Here is a 21760-nt window from a genome sequence, read left to right on the forward strand (position 1 = left end):
CGGGCAGGCTGGGGGGGTGCAGTAAGAGCTGGGAGGGGACAGACCCAGGACAGGTGACCCAAACTAGCCAAAGGGGTATTCCATACCATCTGACGTCATGCTAAACAATATATAGGGGTGGCTAGCCGGGGGGAGGGGGCCGGACTGCTCGGGGTTAAGCTGGGCATCGGTCAGCGGGTGGTGAGCAATTGCATTGTGCATCACTTGTTTGTACATATTATTAGTAGTAGTACTATTATCATCATTGTATTATTATTATTATTATTATTATTATTATTATTATTATTATTATTATTATTTTCCTGTCTTATTAAACTGTCTTCATCTCAACTCACGAGCTTCACTTTCCATTTCTCTCCCCCGTCCCAGAGAGGGAGGGGGGAGGGTGAGCGAACGGCTGCGTGGTGTTTAGCTGCCAGCCGGGTTAAACCACGACAGTCTTTTTGGCGCCCAACGTGGGGCTCGAAAGGTTGAGATAACGGCAGATCTGACCAGAGTGTGTTAAACTAAAATTGGTATAAGTATTAGACCTGCTTAATAGTCACTTGTCATAATGCTGATTGCTTTAATCTCAACTGTGCTGCGCCTGTTTTCCAAATTGAGTATTATAGCACGTTATTTTCCGTATGTGCTCTCTGTCATGTTGTTTATCCTCTCCGGGCCCTGGTTTCAGACCATTATGGTACTGTGTGTTGTATCAGTGGCTTATGAGATGATGAAATATCTGGCCATGACTCTAACCTGGTATTTGTACTCAGTAACATCTTCGATTCTATACTTTGGAAACTGTATTTTGGAAACTATTAGCAATTGTATCTGTTGCCTTTTTTCATTAGGGAGTCAATCTGTGGAGGGGAAAGGGGAAGATAATTTTTCTTACTTGATCACTCTCCCTTTCTCCTTCACCACCCCTGTACCCTCCTTGATCACTCTCCCTTCCTCCTTCACCACCCTCTTATCCTCCGAGTTTATTACAATAGCTCTCCAAGATATTGAATATCCTTGGGATACTCAGACCAGCATAGTCCTGTTGTTCTGCCTCCTGAATGCACTTCAGGTTCTGCTTAAAGTTAAACAACTACTTATGAAGCTCATCCGGAGATCTGCCCGGAGGCAGTATAGTTGTGGGTGGCAGGGAGTATGGGTGGATATGGGCAGGCATCTAGAGCAGTTGGCACCCCCAGTGTGTTGGAAATTCACCCCTGAACAATGGCAAAATCCTCAAAAACTGGCAGAATGCTTGAAAAAAAGGTGTAATGATTCTGGCAGTTCCAAAGTAACACAAATCATTGTAACGTGCTGGGGCCTGGCTCATGCCTATCGAGCTGCCATTGATACTGCTGTCAACTTAGTGACAGACCCTGCGGCCACTCCAAACCCTGTGACAGATCCAACGGCCACTGTGACCCCTACGGTGGATTCTGCAGCCGCTCCAGTCCCAGTTCCTGCAGCCGCTCCAGTCCCAGCTCCTGCAGCCGCTCCAGTCCCAGCTCCTGCAGCCGCTCCAGCTCCAGCTCCTGCAACTGCTCCAGTCCCAGCTCCTGAAGCTGCTCCAGCTCCAGCTCCTGCAGCTGCTCCAGTCCCAGTTCCTGCAGTCGCTCCAGTTCCAGCTCCGGCCGCTACTCCAGTCCCAGTTCCTGCAACTGCTCCAGTCCCAGCTCCTGAAGCCGCTCCAGCTCCAGCTCCTACTGCTGCTCCAGTCCCAGCTCCTGCAACTGCTCCAGCTCCAACTCCAGCTCCTGTAGCCGCTCCAGCTCCTGTGGCCGTGTCAGAGAAACGAGCTGTAGCAGTGCAAGTTGACCCTGCAGAGGGCATTCCAACCCCTGTGGCAGACCCTGTAACAAAGTCAGAGAAACGAGCAGTAGCAGTGCAAGCTGCCCCTGTAGAGAAGGTGAAAATATGGTATAGAAATTCAAGTCGTTTAGAACGCAGAGAGTCTTCTGCCAATCCAGGTAAGGCTTCTGCCAAAACTAAGTATAGAGATGACGAAGATGATGACGACGCTGGGCCGTCAAGGATTCAGGAGGAGGAAGATGAGGATGCCGAAAGAGCAACAGTAACTACCCGAAGCCTAAACGAGCGCGAGCTACGAGATGTGCGAAAAGATTTTGGTCGCTGTATAGGTGAGCAGCTTGTCACCTGGCTGCTCCGGTGCTGGGACTCTGGAGCCAATTGTGTGGAATTAGACGGCAGGGAAGCCAAGCGGCTGGGATCCCTTGCTCGAGACGCCGGCATTGACAAAGCAATTGCAGATGGAGCACGACCCACCAGCCTCTGGAGGCGTCTCCTCTCAGCTGTGAGGGAAAGGTATCCCTTCAAGGAAGATATTTTATGTCTACCAGGCAAGTGGACCACTATGGAGAAGGGAATCCAGTACCTGAGGGAATTAGCCGTACGGGAAGTGATTTATGAGGATCCAGACCTCAAACAAACATCCACAGATCCAGATGAAGTCAAGTGTACACGACCCATGTGGCGGAAGTTTGTACGGAGTGCACCATCATCATATGCCAGCTCATTGGCAATAATGGCCTGGAAAGAGGATGAGGAACCCACAGTGGGTGAAGCGGCTAAACAACTCCGGCAGTACGAAGAAAGTCTCTCCTCTTCCTTACAGGCCTGCGTCTCAGCTGTGGAGAAACTTTCTGAAAAGGTTCACCAACTTGAAGAGAATCTATTGTCCTCCCCACCTGAACCAACCAGTGCCCACCGACCAAAGGAGAACACTTGGGAGAAACTTTCTGAAAAGGTTCACCAACTTGAAGAGAGATTATTCTCCTTCGCACCTGTACAAAGCAGTGTCTCAGCTGTCAGGGGTAGGCGTTCACCCACACAAGGAAGACGAATTTCTCTGAAATGCTGTCTCTTTGCAAAGCTACCAAGCACCTTGAGACTCATGACGCAGTCTCAAGCTGATAAAACTGCCTGTGCCTGTGGCTGAGGAGGCTTGGGGAGATTAAAGGCAAGCCATCTCCCCACTTCGGGCCTTATTTCTACCACCCATGAGACCCGCACAAGAGGAAAAAAAAAAATCTCCTGGCCCCTAGGAGCTGAGTGCAGACAGCAAAACCAAATTGTTCCTGTATACATCACTACCTCTCTGCCATGCTTTAAACACGCTGAAAATGCCAGCAGCCACACTGATACAGTCACAAGACAAAACACCGGCTGCTCTCCATTTGCTCTCAGGATTCAGCCACAAGGTTTGTGCGGCTGCACATGCAGGGAGCATCTGCTGTGTGTGCGCCGGGTGCCATCAGCTTGGGCACATGCGTGCACAGGCGCGCACACACACACACCCTTCATGTGCCTGCACTCCCCATCTACAGTCTTCTACCATAAACACAAGCTGCTGTTTGAGTGCAATGCTTGGCTGAGCTCCCTTCCACCTCTATTTCACTTGAGTATTTCAGAAACAAGCAGATTGCCGGGATAAAAGCAACCAGCCAGTATTTCTTCTGCTGCAGACCTCCTTCTACAGCTTTAATACCTGAGACTTGAAGTGTTCCTTCCCACGGGGCCCCCAAGCACTATAAAGACATTCATGCATGGAGGGAAGTGCTGTTCCCATTGCGCAGGTGTTAAGGAAATCAGCGCGGTGTGCACACCCTGCGGAGTGCGTTTCCTGCAGCAGTGGGAGCGGTAGCAGAAAGCCAAGAGTCCCAGCTCCCGGCTGTTCCTGCCTCGTGTCGGTCCCTTCTGCTGCTGACTCTGCCCGTTTCTGTGCCACTATTCCTTTTGCTGCTCTTCTCTAGCATGGCCCATATCTTTCTGGAACTACAATGTGCAAAACCCAGAATTTCAGCTGCAGCTACACCTCCGCTGAACAAGGCAGGAAATTCCCTTGCCTGGGTCTTACCAGCTGCGCTGCTGCTAACCTGTGCCAGCTGTCCCTGTACCCCAAGTCCCCATGCAGGGTGAACATCCAGTTTCACCACATCAAGGCAAGGCAAAAGCAGCAGGGAACTCAGGCAGGCAAGTGCATGGGGTGCTCCATGATTACAGCACCCCATGCTCTTGAACACTCTTGAGCACTCTGTGCTGTTCAAGAGAATGTTCAAAACCCATCTCCCTTTAAAAGCTGCCCACTGCTGAAGGCCCCTGGAGAGCACAGCCCCGGTGCAGTTCTCACACCAGATAAAGGGCAGCGATGGCTGTAGCTGGAAGTGACACTTTGAGGCACCAGATCCTGCACATATTCGATAGGCGAAGCCATAACAAAGCATACAGTGTGGGTTGACACAGTTGCCACCCTCTTGCCGTCTCTCTCTTCTCCACAGCAATACACCATTTGCTGCCAGGGGCAGCGGAGGTGCACGTCTCCCCTGGACTGCACCCAGCTGCCCCGCAGTGAGGGTCGAGGCTCAGGTGACCCCAGCTCCCCTTGCAAGAGGCAGCAGGGTTTGCTCCCCATTAGCACCAACCACCAGCACGGGCTCCACACCGCTGGTACACAGCCAGCCTTCGCAGATGGCCATAGAGCAGTTTTCAATACAAGAAACAGTTGAAACAACAAAAACCCTGCTGAGGCTGATTCAGCTCATGAGTCTGCATCCCATTAAGCGAGTCATTTTTTCCAGTTGTTCAGTGCAGGAACCACAGCCGACCATGCTGCATCACCTCTCCCAGCTGGGGTGCAGCGTGTGGGTGGGCAGTGGTACTGGAGAAAAGCCTTCTCCCTCCCAGGGGTACTTCCGAGAGGGGTGTCTGCAGGAGAGGAAACACCTGGGAGAACTGCAAATGGGCTTCTGGGCAAAGATACCTTTGTGCCTCCTGACGTGAAGAAGGTCTGAGCAGGAAGATGGGGAGCGAGAGGCTGGGAGCATTTAGGAGGTGGCCATTTGTGGCTTTGGTTACTTTACTGGCAAATGCAGTGCCTGATAGGCTCTGAGCAATTACGTTGACAGATGTGGAGATGAAGATGGCTGCTGAAGTAAGAGGAACACAAAGAGGAAAAGTATTTTCCTCCATGTTTAGCTGCATGGAGTCACTTTGCACCTGGGATGCCAGGGCCAAGCCCTCTTCCCACTGACAGCAAGGTCACACGTTTTGAGACAGTCTGATGAAAAAAGCCTAATCTGCTGGATTCAGAGATGTTTTGCTTCTTGCTGCAACTTACTCCAAACCGGAACAAAGTTTCTCCTTTTTTGCAATAAGAAATAAGAAATAAGAAATCTTTGTGACAAGGACACCAGAAGATTTTATACTGAAGCCACTCTGGCAATCCAGAGCTTTTCATCCCCTGGCAGTCCCCTCAAGAGCATGATACTGCACTTCAGGAGAGTGATGCTGGCTGATGTAGACTTACCTAACAAAAAAAAGTGGAGGAAGGAACGCCTTACCAGCCCCAGCCAGCACGTCCCAGCAGCACACAGGCATCATGCATGGTCCAGAAGACCATGGAGATGGCCATGATGCTTTATGAGTTACAAGGGGCAACACAGCTTGCAAGAATTTAGAGCTTAGTGATATGGTTTAGTGGAGGACTTGTTAGTGTTAGGTCAGAGGTTGGACTAGGTGATCTTGGAGGTCTCTTCCAACCTAGACGACTCTGTGATTCTGTGAATTGAAAGTAGGCAGACACCAGCTGTGGGTCTTCTCTTGCATTATGATCCAGAGCCAGGGCAGACAAATTAAAACCATCTTTCCCTTCTTCGCATTGTGGCCTGGGCTTCCTTTCACTTTTTTGCAGACAGCTTGACACAAATCTTGCCCTTTGAGACATCTTCACTCAGAGCACCAAAAAAAAATCTTTAAACACAGTAAAACCTACAGCTGGTGGGACAGCTCTGCAGTTGCTTTTCTCTGGAACCCACTGTTTGAGTTTTGTTTGTTTGCATGCTCATGGGGAGAGTGTTATGGTCTCCACACAGGAACTGGTTTGTGCCACTATGAATATCATCCACAGGTGATACTAGACTGAAACATTTATCGGCCAGGAGATTTCAAGTAGGACTTTCCCCAGACATTATTTACTTATTTAAGGTGGGTAGACGTCCCCTGGGACTCACTAAGTTCCATAGTGAATTAGGAGTAAAATTCCCATGCAAATAGATAGGTGATAAGAACTGAATTTAGCTGCATCTTTAAGTGATTGTCTGCCTTTGAAAATATGCCTTTTGGTCATTTAGCTCAAGCCACAGTTGCTTTTAATTTAGCTTCAGAGACTCTAACTCAAGAAACAGCTCATAATTACTACTGGCGTATCTACTGCTCTCTGAAGAAAGACCTGCTGAACTGTGAGTTTTAATAACAATAGGATAAATATTAACTGGCTAACCATTTTGCAATTGTCAAGCAAAGTCTAGAGATATGAGAGTTTGCTTAACAAAACAGTTCAGAGGAGTTTGCCATAGGTCTGGCTGTACTCTCAAGTAAAAGTCATAACCTGAAACTGCTAACCAGGCTGCACTGGAATCACATGAAGAAGGTGATGCTAGAATTACCAAACTGTTTGAGGATTTGAACTCTGGAGCAGACTGATGAATGTTTTTAGATTTAAAACGAAGGCTTGTGTCCATATGCAAACACCTACTTGTTGGAAACATCAGAGTCATGTAACTGACTATGCCAAATCTGACAGAGGGTACAGAGCTGATTCAGACACGCAGACACATGCAGAATCCTGTGTTCTGACACAGCGTGAAATGGTGACCATGAAATGTTGGATGGATGTCCCTTGAATGTTGCACCAGCTACTAACCTTTAGAGAAGCCCAAATATTCCTGCTTGCTTTCATGGTGTTTAGAGGCTTTTGCTGCTTTTTCCTGTTTTATTTCACACATCAAAAGAAGATACTTAATCAGTATGAAGCAACAAGCACCCATGTAATGAATGTTAAGCATTTCTATACTACTTGCTGCACCCATGACCAGGCACAGCTTCCCTGAAAGAACTGCCAAGAGCCACACAACACACACATCTGCAAGTTCGGTCATCGTTGCCTTCCCTACCAACTGTGTAGTATCCATGCCATTGCAAAAATTGGCCTTAGCTCCTCATTAAATACTGTCTGTGGCTGCATTTTGTTTTTGCCAAATTAAAATGTTTTGAATTTGAATGAAAGTGTCATGTTACAGAACACCGTTTGATCTAGATAAAGCCAAAACAGTGCTAATCTTGCACTGAATCCATGTAAACACTCTTACTCACTGTTCCTTTATTAAGGAATGAGGCACTTTCCCCTCAGTCTGAGGTCTGACCAAAAAGACTGATACACCAAAGAGACACTGGCAGAAACTGTAATTATAAATGAAGACATCATGAAACCAGCCCTGCATAAGAACAAGATCATGCTCCAGCCTTTAAGTAGCTGCTGCATTATAATTTCTGAGTAAAACAAGTATAAAATTTATCAGTATCACTGGGAGATATTACATTTGTTTCATACTCCAAGCATAAACCAAAGTGTTTACAGGGGATTATAACAAGGCTATAAAACATTACAGTAAAATGAAACTTGGCAAGCCATACACACCCAGATTTTATTTTTTTACTTAAAGAAATTTAAAACTTGTGGGCTACCCTGTACCAATTTCTTGTACCACATAAAAATGCACATTTTTACTAGCTATGAACTACATAACATTTGGATATTGACATAGAAACTGAAACACCTCAGGTATTTTTCATTCTTTGGGTTAAGTATATATTTTGGAGACAGTCCATTCACTTTCCAGTAAACAGTGTACTTCACAAAATGACCTGTTTCCTCCCCACAAGGCCAGACCATTTAAAGGAGATGTTAATTCGCTTCCTGTAACTAACGCTCATGGAAGAATTTTCCACTGTGAAATGGGTGAAGAGCCAGCAAACAGCTCTGGAGCTCTGTTCAGAGCACAGGCAGCACAGCAGGGTAGGAACAGCCTGAACAGCACGGCAGGGAGAGCAGGAACTGCAGCACATGCCCAGCACCAAACAGATGCCTTTCACCTGATGGGAGACAGCAGCAGCAACGTGACAAAAAGGTATCACGAGAAATGCATTGAAAAACATCACATTTTTTCCCCTAAAGCCCAAAGGCACCAGACTGTGATTTCAGAGTACCTCCTACAGCAGCAGACGTTGAGACCTGAATACCAAAAATACCAAAATACAAATACAAAAATACCAAAAACTGAATCAGGCTGTCAAGCTAGCCTAACCTTTTTTCTGATTGATGCTGGTACAGGACACCAAGGAAAGAGCAGGAGGATGGGATGAGGACTCTGTAATACTCCTTCTGAAATTACAAGAAATTCAGCAGCAGGTTTCATCATTCCCTTGGAGATGGTGCACAAAGCCAGGATTGGGCTATACACCAAGGTACCCAGCAGAAGAGCACTATCCATGGGACTAATCAATGCCTCCATTTTCACCCTGCCTGTATTCAGTACTCTTTGGCACAGACAGTAAGGCACCTGCAGCTCACTCTTAGTGTCTCCTTGAGGCGTAGTTTGCCTCAAAGTCCCAGTGTGTTTAGTTTGTACCTTGCCTTTTGAGAATATACTTGTACAGATTGTAGCAGTGCAAAGTGCCTGACATACCAAATGCACCAGATTTAGTTAGCATCAATGCATAGCCTATCTCTACAAGAAAGGTACAAGAAGTCAAATGTTGCCAGGAAACACTGAACTCCAGGTAAGCACTTGCATTTCCAGACATCCAGGAATCCAAACAAATGTCCAACTTCCCAACTTGCTAGAACCATAAGAAAAATAGATTTATATCAATAACAGACACTGCTGACATGCTCTTAAAACTCTCCTCCATAACTAGCTCTGAAATTGCCTCAAGCCAAGAAAAGACTGTGCACTGCCAGCGCTGCTTCACCAGCGGGGCAGGGGCAGGCCCTACTCCACACCCTACCACTGCAGGCAGGAAGGACTGACCGTGTGTTCCCATAAACAAGCACAAGAGAAACAGCTCACTTTCTCCTCATTGCTGCATCCTAGCCAATGATATTCCATATAAAAGGATGCCTCTGGTAATGCTGAACGTGGATCCAACTAAGGGAGCTGCAGCAGCAGCACTGAGACCAGCAAATGGCATACACTGCTGTTCCTGCAAGTTCCTGAAATACGTCAGCAACAGGCACCCTTCCTGGCTGTGTGCGTTAGATAAATTACAGCAAAGCTGTTTGTGGAGCACTCGAGTCATTCCCAAAGGGGAAGAGAAGGGATGTAGGGAGGAACCAGTATCTCAACAGCTTGGATGTGCTTGATCCACCTTGACATCCACTGGGCACTTTGCCCCCCCAGAGCAGACACAGGGCTCTGGCTAGGTTCAGGCTCTTTTTACACAACACCACCCTTCTACAGCTCATCCCTTAGAGCTGGGGTGGTTTCTTGTTATTGGGTCTGACTGAGAAATGCCCAGCAGACATTGAATAACATGATTTCATAGCTTTCTTTGCGTTTGTGGGAATATTTTGACAAAATTAGTGAAATGGGCCAAGACTGCAAGCCATCATGAGATACTGGGAAGAATGACAAGTGTGAAAGTTGTGAGAAAGTTTAGCAGCACTCAGAAATCCAACAGTACTGCTAAATACAGATGGAATTGGACAATTACAGCTTTTTACTTTCAACCAAAAAACACGCATTGCCTTAAGACCCTTCAGAACACTGTCTGCTGTCTGTGAGAACACTGTCTGCCTTGGCAGGTTTTTTTCCTCCATGAGCTGATCACATGCAAGTTGTAGGCTCCCTGGGTTTGTGAAGGGGTCAGATGTAATGAAGAACAGCTACAGCAACCTCTCATTGTAATCTTAGTGGCATTTGGGTGAAGATCTACATACCAGCTCAGTTAGTGGCTGATAGAAATGCTAAAAAGTAACACAGCTTTTAAAGTCATTAATGTGAGAAAGAGATGGTAGGTGCTTCTACAACATCCTGAGGAGATTAAAACCAACTATAAAAGTCAGACTCTTCTAAGGAAACATAATGTAAATAAACATAATAAAAGACAAGAAAGAAGCAGTTTTAAAAACTACTTTCATTCAACTGTAGTCAGTTCTGAATGTCAAAGCTCTCTTACAGTTTTGTTGCCTCAAACCCAGAGAGGTAAATAATACGTTGTGCTATAGCCACTTGTCCTGTAGGACTAACATGGGATGTTATATTTTCATTTAAAGATATAATCTTGAGTGCTTATGAAGTGTTACTTACTTACAAGAAGAAAGCACGCATAGTAAAGAAAGCCGTATGTTTGAAATAATGAATAAAGAAAATATATCTGAAGTGTTAGAGAAGACTTGCATTGCTACAAGAAAGGAACTTAAATCTTGAAGTCCTATCTAAAAGATTCTCTGAAGCACGCACACAGACAAATGCATCCAATAATTTAAGAATCATTCTTGGACAGTTTTACTATATTTGACTCCCAATCGCTTCTTCACTGCCTTTTCCAAGTATATTTTTTTTTCCTATGTGAAGTATCTTCTGGGTAGCACCCTTTTAGAATTCTTTAAAAATAAACTTCAAGTAAACATTCCAAGCCTCTCAGAGCTGTATGCTTTCTGAAATAATCCAGCTTTTTTGATCATCACAGGAGCAGTAGCACAGTCAAAAGAAAATACAAACAGAGCCTATCAATTTATGATTTACGTAAAACTTAATCAACATCACATTGACTACACAGGTAAATTTTATCACTTCTTTTATTTAGACCATTATTGCTTAGTTTATTCACTCCATATTTCTGTCTGGAAGGAAGACTGATCTGGAACATTTTGACAAAAATGCAGTGTTTACACAGAACTTCTTGATAAAGTCTTTAAACCCACAGAATCCAGCTGGATCTCTGCTGCCTGCAACATTTGCCATACATAGTTTTAAAGACTAAGATCAATAAAAGTAACCTGCAGTTCTCCACATCTTGCATTGCCCTAGCGGAGTTGAAGGGCCCTGTCAGCTGGCATAGCTTCAAAGAACTTTTAAAACAACTTTATACCAAAACAAGCTAATTACCACAGTCTGCATCCAAGATGGACTCTCATATGTTATTATGTTGTCAAGGAGGCATCCCTAAAGATCTGAAGAAATCACTGTTGTATATACCCAGTTACACAGCTGGACTCTAAAACACTATGATATTTCAAAGCCCAAAAAAAGAGTTTAAAAAAAGAAAACCACTAAATATCTAACATTATGAAAAATCATTATAAGGGATCAAAAGCAGCTTTAATTTTGATGCCACTTCACTGTCCTCCCACATACTCACCAAGCACAAGAAGCCCCTTCACTGCTAGCCATTGTCCCAGACCCCACCCACCACCATTTTTATACCCATCTTGAAATAGCCTCCTCTTGCATCAGATAGAAAAGTTACACTGCAAACCACAGAAAAGTCACAGCCCTTTTTTAGTCTACATACCTCCAGAAGAAGCAGCAGCAAGAACCAAGAGCCTTGTCCAACTGCAGCGCTTGCCATCAGTTGCCGCGTCTCTCGTCTTTCAGCTCCCATACTCTTCACCAGCCAAGGCTCATGAAGCACACTGCAAGAGACACATTTCATACATAAGCTCCACAGCAGAGGCAGTTACAAACTGATTTCATGTCTCACGCTTCCAAATGAGGAAGCGGTAAGAATTCATAGTTCAGATTATTTGTAGTCTTTGCGTTGCACAGCTCGAGGATATCATGCACTGCAACTCCGTTTATCCTGTGGCCAAAGCTGTGCTGAGGGGAACATGATGCCAGCTGCAGCTACTGAGTGTAGTATTTGCCCCAAGATAGTTCTCTTTACCAGCGTTACTCACTTCAGCACATGGGAACCAGCAATGAGAGAAGACAAAATCTCTCCAGTTTATTCCAACTTCAGTCCTGACCATCCACAATCAAGTACCAAAGCTGAGTTGGCAGTTTGGTTGATAATACACAGCTCTAGTCAAAGTAGATCAGCTCCACAAAGGGCTACTTAAAAAATGTCATATAAACAGAATTAAAAAAAAAAAAAAAAAAAAAAAGGCAAAAAAAGCCACCATCATGTCTAGCTAGCAAACTAATTAGATAGGATTTGAGTTTTCGCACCAAGGCATAGACTTCCACTGTTAGAGAATACAACTTCTTAATCAGCTATTTGGCCATCCATTATTTATTTATCTATTTATTTTAGTGGAGAGAAAAGATTCAGGATATTTTCAAACCTCACCATGCATTTCTGCAGGAAGCAGGAGATCCTGCCTGCCTTGTATTTGTGTTCTCCTTTGTTTCAGGTTACACAGATTAGCATTGTCAGTAGATGATTTTCAGTGCTGTCTAAAGATCATCCCTGTAGGGACAGAGAGGAAAAGGATCCTCTGCAGCTGTCAACAGACATAACATAACCAATCTGGAGTTATTATAACTTCCAGAACAAACAGAGTGCAATAGGAATGTTTTTTGTTCCGGCAGACCATATCCATGAATAATTATCTATAAAATCTGTGATACCTCAAGCTAGGGACTGAAGACTCCGCCATTTGTCAACTGTTATTGAAAATGATCTTACTAATTCTTAGAAGTCCTTTGCATTTGAGCAGAGATGAACATTGCTACAAATGACTTATTCCAATTAACTTATTTATGGAACTGTCCTATTCCATGTTTGGTGTCTTTCATACAATTAATACATGTACAATTTTATTCTATGGAATCTGGGCTCATGAATCCAATGGGATCCATTAACTGAGAGCATAGTAAGTTTAGAAATTACGTTAATAAGCAGCAGATGATGAAGCATCACTCCAGGTCCTGACCATGCTATGTGGGAACAAACATGGAAATCCACCTTTCTCTTCCTTGGACTGTCTCTAAGTGTCTGTCTCCCTCCGTTTAACAACCCTTCCATCCACACTTACTCCCAAGCACAATAGGTTTAAGCACAGTGCCTACTAAAATGGGGCATGAGCAAAACTGACAAGAATTCCACACTCCTGCAGGGCAGCATGGGCTGAGGCCCAACATGGCCCAAAGGCAAAGCCACCAGCCCCTAAGCCCCCCTTGCTGCCTCCCACAAGAGCTCCAGGTCGTCCAGCAGCCCTGCACCCAGCTCAGGCTCCTCCTGCCACCATCCCACAGCTCAGGATCTCCTGCTAGTCACTGCCCAGTGAAGATCAGGGACAGGTTAAGAAGCAAACACCTCCCAGGGCTTTCTGTCATACTTAGAAGTATGCGTGCTTCAACCTCCATGCCTGTTTAGCTCTGAACCAACGTCACTTAGATGGACAGTACTTTCCTGCCTGGAGCTGAACACATGCTGGAACCCACACAGTTTCATTTGTGTGAGAAAGAATTACATCTCTATTCCCTTTTAAAATTTATTTGTAAGGAACATACAAAATCCTGTTTCCTTAGGTGTAAAAGGAACTTGATAGGAACAGCCAGCTTCTTTGCTCCAATATTTTTTTTCTGGGAGTTACCAATTAACCCAAGAGATCCTTTTTCTTTGGGAAATTTGATCCAAATTATGGAATATTATATGCTATAAAAGTCAAATCATTATTTTAGATTAATGCTAAAGAGACTGCTGTTCTAGAGGAAAAATATATTTGCTAACACATGAAGCTAAACAAAAAAAAAAAAACACTCAACCTGGAATACATCAACATGACTAGTTAGTCAGAAATAGTGTTAGTGGGCTGGTCATTCCAGAATAACCCTTTGAACTCCTACGACAGCTGTGATTACTTTTCTGCTCCTTTTGGTAGACTTGGCAGTGCTAGGTTAACTCTTAGACTAGATGATCTTAGAGGTCTTTTCCAACCTAAATAATTCAGTCATTCCCTGCCACTTTTCTGGTTTTCTCTTCCTCAAGCATACACTATACACACATAAACAACACCCAACAAATCCTGTCCACCGACTTGCCCTGATTTTCATCTGGTGCTGTGTGTTAGGTAAGGGGACCAACTGCTGTGTCATACAGGACAAACTTTCCTACGACCTTCTCAGTGGATGTCCTGGTTTCAGTTAGGACAGTTAATTTCCCTCCTAGTAGCTGGTAGGGTGCTATGTTTTTGATTAGGATGAGAAGAGTGCTGATAACACACCGATGTTTTAATTATTGCAGAGCTGTGCTTACACCAAGCCAAGGACACTTCAGCTTCTCACTCTGTCCTGCCAGCAGGCAGGCTGGGGGTGCAGCAAGGGCTGGGAGAGGACAGAGCCAGGACAGCTGACCCAAACTGACCACAGGGGTATTCCATCCCATCTGATGTCATGCTAAACAATATATAGGGGTGGCTAGCCAGGGTGGGGGCACCGGCTGCTTGGGGATAGGCATCGGTCAGCGGGTGGTGAGCAATTGTATTGCACATCACTTGTTTCATACACATCATTATTAGTGGTACTATTATCACCATTATTATTGTTATTATTATTTTTCTGTCTTAATAAACTGTCTTTATCTCAACCCACAGGCTTCACTTTCCCGTTTCTCTCCCCCATCCCGAGAGGGAGGGGGGAGGGTGAGCGAGCGGCTGTGTGGTGCTGGTGCTGAGCTGCCAGCCGGGTTAAACCACACCAATGGACAATGCCAACGTTTCTCTTGAGCCACAGAAGTAGTAATGTTCCTGTCTTAACAGAAGGAAATAGAGCTTTCAGAGATTCAATTTGCATAAAATGACACAACAAACTGACGTCAAACAGGATTAGCACCCTCCTATCTTGGTTCCTTGCTAAATACTTTAAATTAACAAGTGACTTGTCCCTCTAAAGAAGTCTTTTAAAAAAAAAAAAAATTTTTTTTTTTCCTTCAACTTTCATGGGAGATTCTGAACCACTTGAAAATGAATCCAACACAGATTAAGTCCTTAGTAGTAGCATATGCACATACCAGAATACGGAGTGAGGAACCCAATATTAGTCTCCCAGTATTTGAAAGCACCAGCAACACCAAACCTCAGCTCAGCACATCCTAAGATCAGACACTTCCAGCTGGGCAGGTAGCATGTGGTTGACTGAAAACCTCAGTAAAAATGGACTCAGTACATTTGAGAGCTGAAGCCATGGACTCAGGTGACGTTGGAGAGGCTGGAAAGAAAAGTGCTGCCCAGACCTGACAAGCCAGGACTGTTTGCAGGGTGGCCAGGAGCACTGCAGACACACAGGTTTCTTCTTGTTCTTTCAGATTCGTTCACAAGGTTAAGGTTGTTACTCATATTTACTATGAGAATATTGTGAACCTTGTCCAATCAATTTCATTCCAACCGATGAAATATTCTTCTGTACATCCAAGTTCATCCGTATTACAAAGAAGCTGGAACAAATTTCTTACGAAAGGAAGAAACTTGCACTACTACATGTGCTGTCATTTCACAGAAAATAGGACAAATTTATTTCTGCTTTTAAAAACAAAGAGGAAAAAAAAACACAACCCCAGCCTAAAAGGAAAACAATACCAAAATGAAAAATTTGTTGTGAGTCACCATGAGTCACATGCCCGGGACTCCCCAGAATTTCTTTTATGAGAAATTTGCATACAGACACACAAAAGGGACCTGAGTGAGGAAGAAGCACTCCCTCTTTCACTTGAACAAATACCAACTTCTGATGGATGTCAGATGAGCTCTGAGTTGCAAATGGATCTCAAAAGACTGTGGGCCCATCTGCAAGTTATTTTCCCTGCAAGGGAAACAACTTGCAGGGACTTACAGCAGCAGTTATTCTGCTGTGGAGAAGAACACATCATATTGCAACCATGTAATGATCCTGTGTTATAGCCCTTCAAAACAAAACACACACACACACAAAAAAAAAAAAAAAAAAAAAAAAAAAAAAAAAAAAACCAACAAAAAAAACACCAGCAACCTAGGACTTCCAATGAAAATGCTTTAATTTCACCTGCACATGCCAGAGCAGGCTTGAACACAGACAGGGCACTGCTGAGTTGAGACATAGTGCTGTGGTGGGGTAAGACTTGCACTGGGAGGTTCTCTAAATCCTCCAGCTGCTTTCATATTGCAAATCCATCGCCAGAGCCTAAGGAAAGTGCCGGACAACGGGACATTAATTTACATCCTGACATGCTGCGGTCAAGCAAGAGACTAGGAGGGCAGTGAAAGCCACCAGAGGGAAAAGTTGCTCAAGGATGACTTGGAGATATTAAGACTTGAAAGTCCAAAGGGAGCCTCACCACTGAGCAGCTGCTGCCATGGGGAACCAGAGGAGAAACCAAGAAAGCTTGGGAATTACAAATTAAAGGAGTAAGGTAGAAAGCCAAAACAAGCTGCCTGCAAAAGGACTCAGTCGTCCCAGTTTAAAATAAGGCGAAGACTTCCTGAGACAACCATTTAGACTGCTTTTTCTCCTGTGCTTCCAATCCTACAGAAAGCTTACCACACGGCACTGTGCTAGTTCTTTATAAAGTGATCAATACAGCTTAGCTTGTCTGAAGGCAGGGAAGAAGACCAGGTGCTCTGAGCTCAGCCTTGTTAATCAAACAGTGAAAGCTGGAGCGAGATCACATCACGTTAGCATTTTTCTGTTCAATGCTCTCTTAAAACACAGGGGAGTTGCGCTGACTTAGCAGCCTTGTGCATTTATCTTGGTCACAGCTGTATCAGGTTGCTACATGCCACAGAAGAACGAGGCAGAAGGCAACGTGATGCTAGGTGTCACGTTGTGTTGCAGTTTAAAGAAAGTCAACTTGGTTACAGGCACAAGCAATTAGCTGGGAACAATGAGTTTGTACAGTAACTGCAGTCAGGTGGGAGTGCAGGGTTGGATCCAGCGATGGCTGCGAAGACTGAGTAGAATAACATTTGGCTGGCTAGGACAAGTCATAAACTGCCTTACTTGGTGCTCATACCTCTCAAAATTACCTCCAAATAATACGTCTACTCATTTTAGGTATCTGCTTAAAAAGGCTTAAAATTAGAAAAAGTAAAAACAGCTACCAGAAGAGAACAAAGTGATCAACTCAGGTGGCTAGAGAATATTCACAAGCACCAACATAACTGGATGCAACGGCAACTACAAGAGCAGCAATCTCAAAATAGCAATTTTTTACAAGACATGATGCACTAGAGCTCACTTACACTGCAGAAACCTCTCAATAAAGCACAGCTGCTGGGGTTACTGTACAAATTTACTGCAGCAACAGGGGATTTTACCAGGGACAAAGTGTGTATGTATTTACGTAGCTACTGAGGCTGATTCTCGCCACCTGCGATGAACACTGCGCTGTCCGCACGAACTAGAGTACCAGCCTACCTGCACTAACCAGCACAGAGGTCTGCCTGCATACTAACTGCCAGACTTGACATTTGCTGACTTACAAGAATACTCATCTTTTTTTCATCTTGTGTCTGCTCAGACACGTTGGAAGTGGCTTGCTGCATTTCGCACAGCTTCAGGTGGGGCTGTAACTGTAAAAGAAGGAGCTTTAGTAATGTCTGGAACCAAAGACTGCTCTAATCTCAGTGCAAACTTCTTGATTTGACATACTATCTGAAAAGATTCTTCACAATGGAGAAATCAGAGATTAACTGATTTCCTTTTTCTTCCCTTTCTTAAGAGCTTCACGTGACTGCATCCCACAATGACAGCCTGCCCTTACAAACTGCCACCTCGGAGCGCATCATGATCTACAAAACCGATTCAGCGCGACAGTGAGGGAGGCATTGCTAATTTTCTACAGAAAGGAAAACCAAGACACAGAGCCATGAGGCCTCTTCCACAAGGCCCTCTGCTGAAACCAACGACCACTCCTGTGGCAAGAGCGCAGCTCCAATCCTATGCCGAGTCCCAAAAACAACCAAAAAAACATGCACCAAACTGAATTTGACTCCCTTGAAAACAAACAAACAACAACAAAAAAAAAAAAAAAAAAAAAAAAAACAGAAAAAATCAGGAAGTGATCACATATATTAATTACTAACTTTTCTGAGATTAAGGGTGACATTTGAGCTCATTCACCAAAGGCCTACCCCTTCTGGGTCACCCACCCTCCACAGCTGTGTCAGAGAGCCTCACGGAGAGCTTCACCCCATGCTGCAGATGTGGCTTGCGCCAAGCAGTGACCACGCTCCGGCCCGAGGTCAACGCCAGCATTGTCCCCGCCAGTGCCAGGCCTGGACGGGCCCTTCTGCACAAACAGGACCTTTATTGTGGCAGCACAATGCTCGCTTTGAAGCGCGGATCAAATACAAGCCGCGATTGTTCCTACAGCGCTAAGCGGGAAACCTCACTCCGGGGGCCGGAAACAAGATATTAAAGCACACGTTTCAGAACCTGTTGTCACAGAGCAGGCCTCTAAGCTGCTGCCTTTCGAGCTGTGGTGTTATTAGGGGGCTGTGAAACGCTTGTAAAGCATTGGTCTTTGTTAGCTAGACCAGCAATATTTACAGGAAACCAGTTTCTGGAGAGTTTACAGGTCCAGCTGTACAGAGGCTGTGTGTTTAAGCATACAAGCAGCAGGTCCCAAACCGATCCATTCCTACCTGAGGAAGCTGAGCACCCCCAGAGCTGGCCCTGAGGAGGTCTCTGTAAAAGCAGGTGGCTCCGTTGGGGCGGCAGGAGCTGGTAGGAGGCATTTGTCCATGACCCATGCCTGAGCCCCTGCCAGCCCCAGCCAAGCAGGACACCACTTCCCAGTAGATGAGTGTCCAGAGAGGATTTTGTGCTCTATTTGTGTAAAAGTTTCAGCTACACTGCTGCAAAGCTGTTTGCAGGTCAAGCCTCAGAAAAAAATGTTTTTCTACAGTGCAGTTTCACCTGAAGAGACACAAAACTGGGATTTACAACACCACGTTCCCCTCAGCTGGAAGCGGGAGCTCAGTCCCTGAAGCTCTGCTGCCTTGCTCCTGTTGTGAGGGCTGCAAGGGAGCCCTCGGGGTACAGCCTGCAGCTGCACTGCCACACCAGCCCTCCCCGCTGCAGCCAGGGCTTTTTGAGCTCCTGCCCACCGCCACAACTCCTGTCCCCAGCGGGCACAAGAACTGCCTTGACAGGAGCACATCTCCTCGTGTCATCTGTGAGGAGCAGGCTTACCAGCTCCTGACGGACAGCTTTTCCTCATTTAATTCTCCACGGGACTCACATTGCTTCAGATAGGTTGATCTGCACCAGCAGCATGCAGGGCTGATTGCCAGCTGACAGCCAGCCTTCCAAGGCTGGCGCTCCCTTCCCCATCACACAGATCACGCTAGGAACGGAAAGCCACGTGTGAGGAACCGAAGCCCATTCACACCAGTTGAGGTTTGGACCTCAGAATTCTGCTCAGGTGGCTGAACACGATCAGCTTCCACGTCTGCATGACACGCTGCAGGCAGAGGCTGACACACGAGCACTGCTCCTGCCCCATGCTCATTGATGGGCTGCCTCAGGTGCACCACTGGGCAGGACGAGGAGGTCCCTGCAGGCACACTTTGCTGAGCTGCTCCTGGCCAGATCCACAGTTCTTGTACTTGTGGGAAATCTTCCCTAATCAACACTAATTGCTGACCTGGCTTTAAGCAAGCTGTGTCTTCCTGTTAGCTTAAAAGGGATGTGTGAGCAGGGGTGGGTGCGTCTTAGTGGCTGCTTAGCTGCATTTGTCTGGATCACAAACAGCAGCCCAGGCATGGTGCTCCCACCACGGCAACATCCCACAGAAAAGTGAATTCATCCAAATCGTGTTTATGAAGGCTCCACTATCAGGATTTATTTTAATCTCAAACGTCTGAACTAACTGCGTAAAGCATTTCCATGCAAGACCATCAGCAGTACAAGAAATTCCTTCGGATGTCAAGGTCATCTGAAGCCACACAAGTTAAGCTTGTCAGCTTGTCAGTTAAAAAGTTTGCTGGTCATGTTTGCATGAAGGAAAAAAAAAAAAAAAAAAAAAAAAAACCACAAGAACGAGGATGCCTGCACTCTGGGAAGGATTTCTAAACTGGCAGAGAAGAAAGTGTAATTTAGCACTAAAAATAATGGTAACACAACAAGGAGATTCTTGGAGAGATTCTCCAGTTATGCAGATGGGCATTGGAAAGGAATCAGAGAGACAGATTCCGAAAGGAGCAGAGCATACTGACTGTTGAACACCTCATGTAAATTGATCCTGTGGGCACAGAGGATTACTAAATGCTTGCAAAAATGCAAGCGAGAGCTCTCTAAGGCCCACCGGCTGACTACAGCCCATCCAAGACCTTGTGAGCATGCCACACAGCCACTGTCATCCAAGATTCACAAACAGGATTCTGGTGGCTCCTCCTGCTAAGGGAGGAGATCGTTCCTATTGTCAGCCTCTCCACAACCTTTTCCGGGGTTCAGACAGGCCAGTGTTTTTCCTAAGCACTGAACAGAACTGAAAACACAGATGAACTGCCATTCGACCAATTAGGCAGAACAAAAACTCCTTCAGCGAGGTATGATTTGTGGATTAAAGTGTTTTCCCCTGAGCTGAACAGAACCCCAAAATCTTTTCCGGCAGCTTATCACAATTTAGCTAACCCCAATCCTTAAAAGACTGCTGTATCTCAGTACACCAAGGAAGGTCTTTGTCAGGGACTTTCCAAAAGCCCTCGGCAAACCTGTTACACACAGGGTACAGTACAGGCCTCTGAATTTCACAAAACGTCTGAGATGCCAGGAGTAAGAACCGGTGGGGTGGATGTCAGGCACAGAACAAGCCTAGGCATTATTTCACTTTGAAATCTTTTGCCAGTCATTTGGAAACTCACCACACTGTTCTGGGAGCCTGGAAAACAGAGGACTTCAAATGGAGCACATTTCATATCCCATCTATACGTGGTCCTGGAGAAGCAGCAGCAGATCTCTCAGATAAATTGAAATGGGTCAGTGAAACAAACACAGCAGAAAACAATTCATAAAATCCCTCCAGATTTTCAGCTGCTTTTTTTTTTTTGCAGATGACTCTTCTTTCACCCTCTGAGACATGCATTAAGATGAGACTATAATGTTTGTAGTCCAAGGGATTAACCAGAAGATGCCATGAGTTTGTTGGGAATAAGCAGACTATGCCTGCAATAAGAAAGGGCACAAACATACTGCTATTAAACACTGCCACAGGCTTCTTTGGTAATTGTTGTCTGCTCATAATAGCTCTGTATCATAGCCCACTTAAATAGAAAAGAATATTGGGGGTAACCTTACCAATTTCATAAATGATACCACACTCATGAAAATACTGAAAAATCTGGATAGGTGACTAGCATATGTTCATTTTATTCAGCTAAAGAGCAAGACTATCAGACGATTCATCCACATTAACTCACTTGTGGTAGAGCTACATCTTACTAAACAATAAAAAAATTATCTGCTGCCTCAGCTCAAGCTCTGTGAAAATGTATCTACACCTCCCTGAGTAAGCAGAACACCAGACACTACTTACTAGCACTCACAGAGTTAACCTCTGTGCACTGCCCTCTTCAACTGGTTTCAAGATTATTTGTTTAAACAAGTTAACAGAAATGTCAGAGGCCATTTCACCAACTGCATATGACGACAGCCTTCTTCCTCCTCTATCAGCAGAGAACAATTACACACTGGGAGACAAAACTCAACATTTACTAATGTTGAGTCAGAGTAGGAAAATTTGTCCAGAAAATACATGCAAATGCAAGAAAGCCGAGCCAGGCTGCTGCATTCTGTCTTCCCGCTCTTCCGCTCTTCCCTCAATAATGTTGCCTAAACAGGGAATGCCATTCCAGCTCTGGCTCGAAAAGCCCCGTGGAAGAATTTGGCACATCAACCACCTCATCCGTTCCCAGTGCTCACTCACGAGTACTGGGAGTAAATTGACATCTGGATAAAGCCTGGCGAAAGTTAACAACTTCTGGTTATATCATGCAGGG

The 21760-nt window shown here is 45.1% G+C and overlaps 1 protein-coding gene across 3 annotated transcripts in view; it reads right to left on the reverse strand.

The window, feature by feature from the left end:
- Nucleotides 1–19335, reverse strand: part of LOC311442584 (uncharacterized protein) — a 59264-nt gene extending 39929 nt beyond the window's left edge. Inside the window, exons 1-3 of one of the 3 annotated variants that reach the window (XR_014696759.1) lie at nucleotides 18954–19335; nucleotides 11356–11476; nucleotides 7228–7932 (exon numbers count right to left, since the gene is read on the reverse strand). Coding sequence is in view for 2 of the 3 variants with exons in the window: in XM_084531964.1 (XP_084388090.1) it covers nucleotides 7693–7932; nucleotides 11356–11476; nucleotides 19003–19094 (453 nt within the window). In the remaining variant the exon portion in view is untranslated. Of the gene's footprint in view, nucleotides 1–7227; nucleotides 7933–11355; nucleotides 11477–18953 lie in introns of those variants that run through there. The other 2 variants (XM_084531964.1, XM_084531965.1) reach the window with 2 other exon arrangements.
- Nucleotides 19336–21760: the final 2425 nt, after the last annotated feature.

The sequence above is a fragment of the Aythya ferina genome (assembly GCF_964211825.1).
Source record: "Aythya ferina genome assembly, chromosome: 11".
Classification (NCBI taxonomy): domain Eukaryota; kingdom Metazoa; phylum Chordata; class Aves; order Anseriformes; family Anatidae; genus Aythya; species Aythya ferina.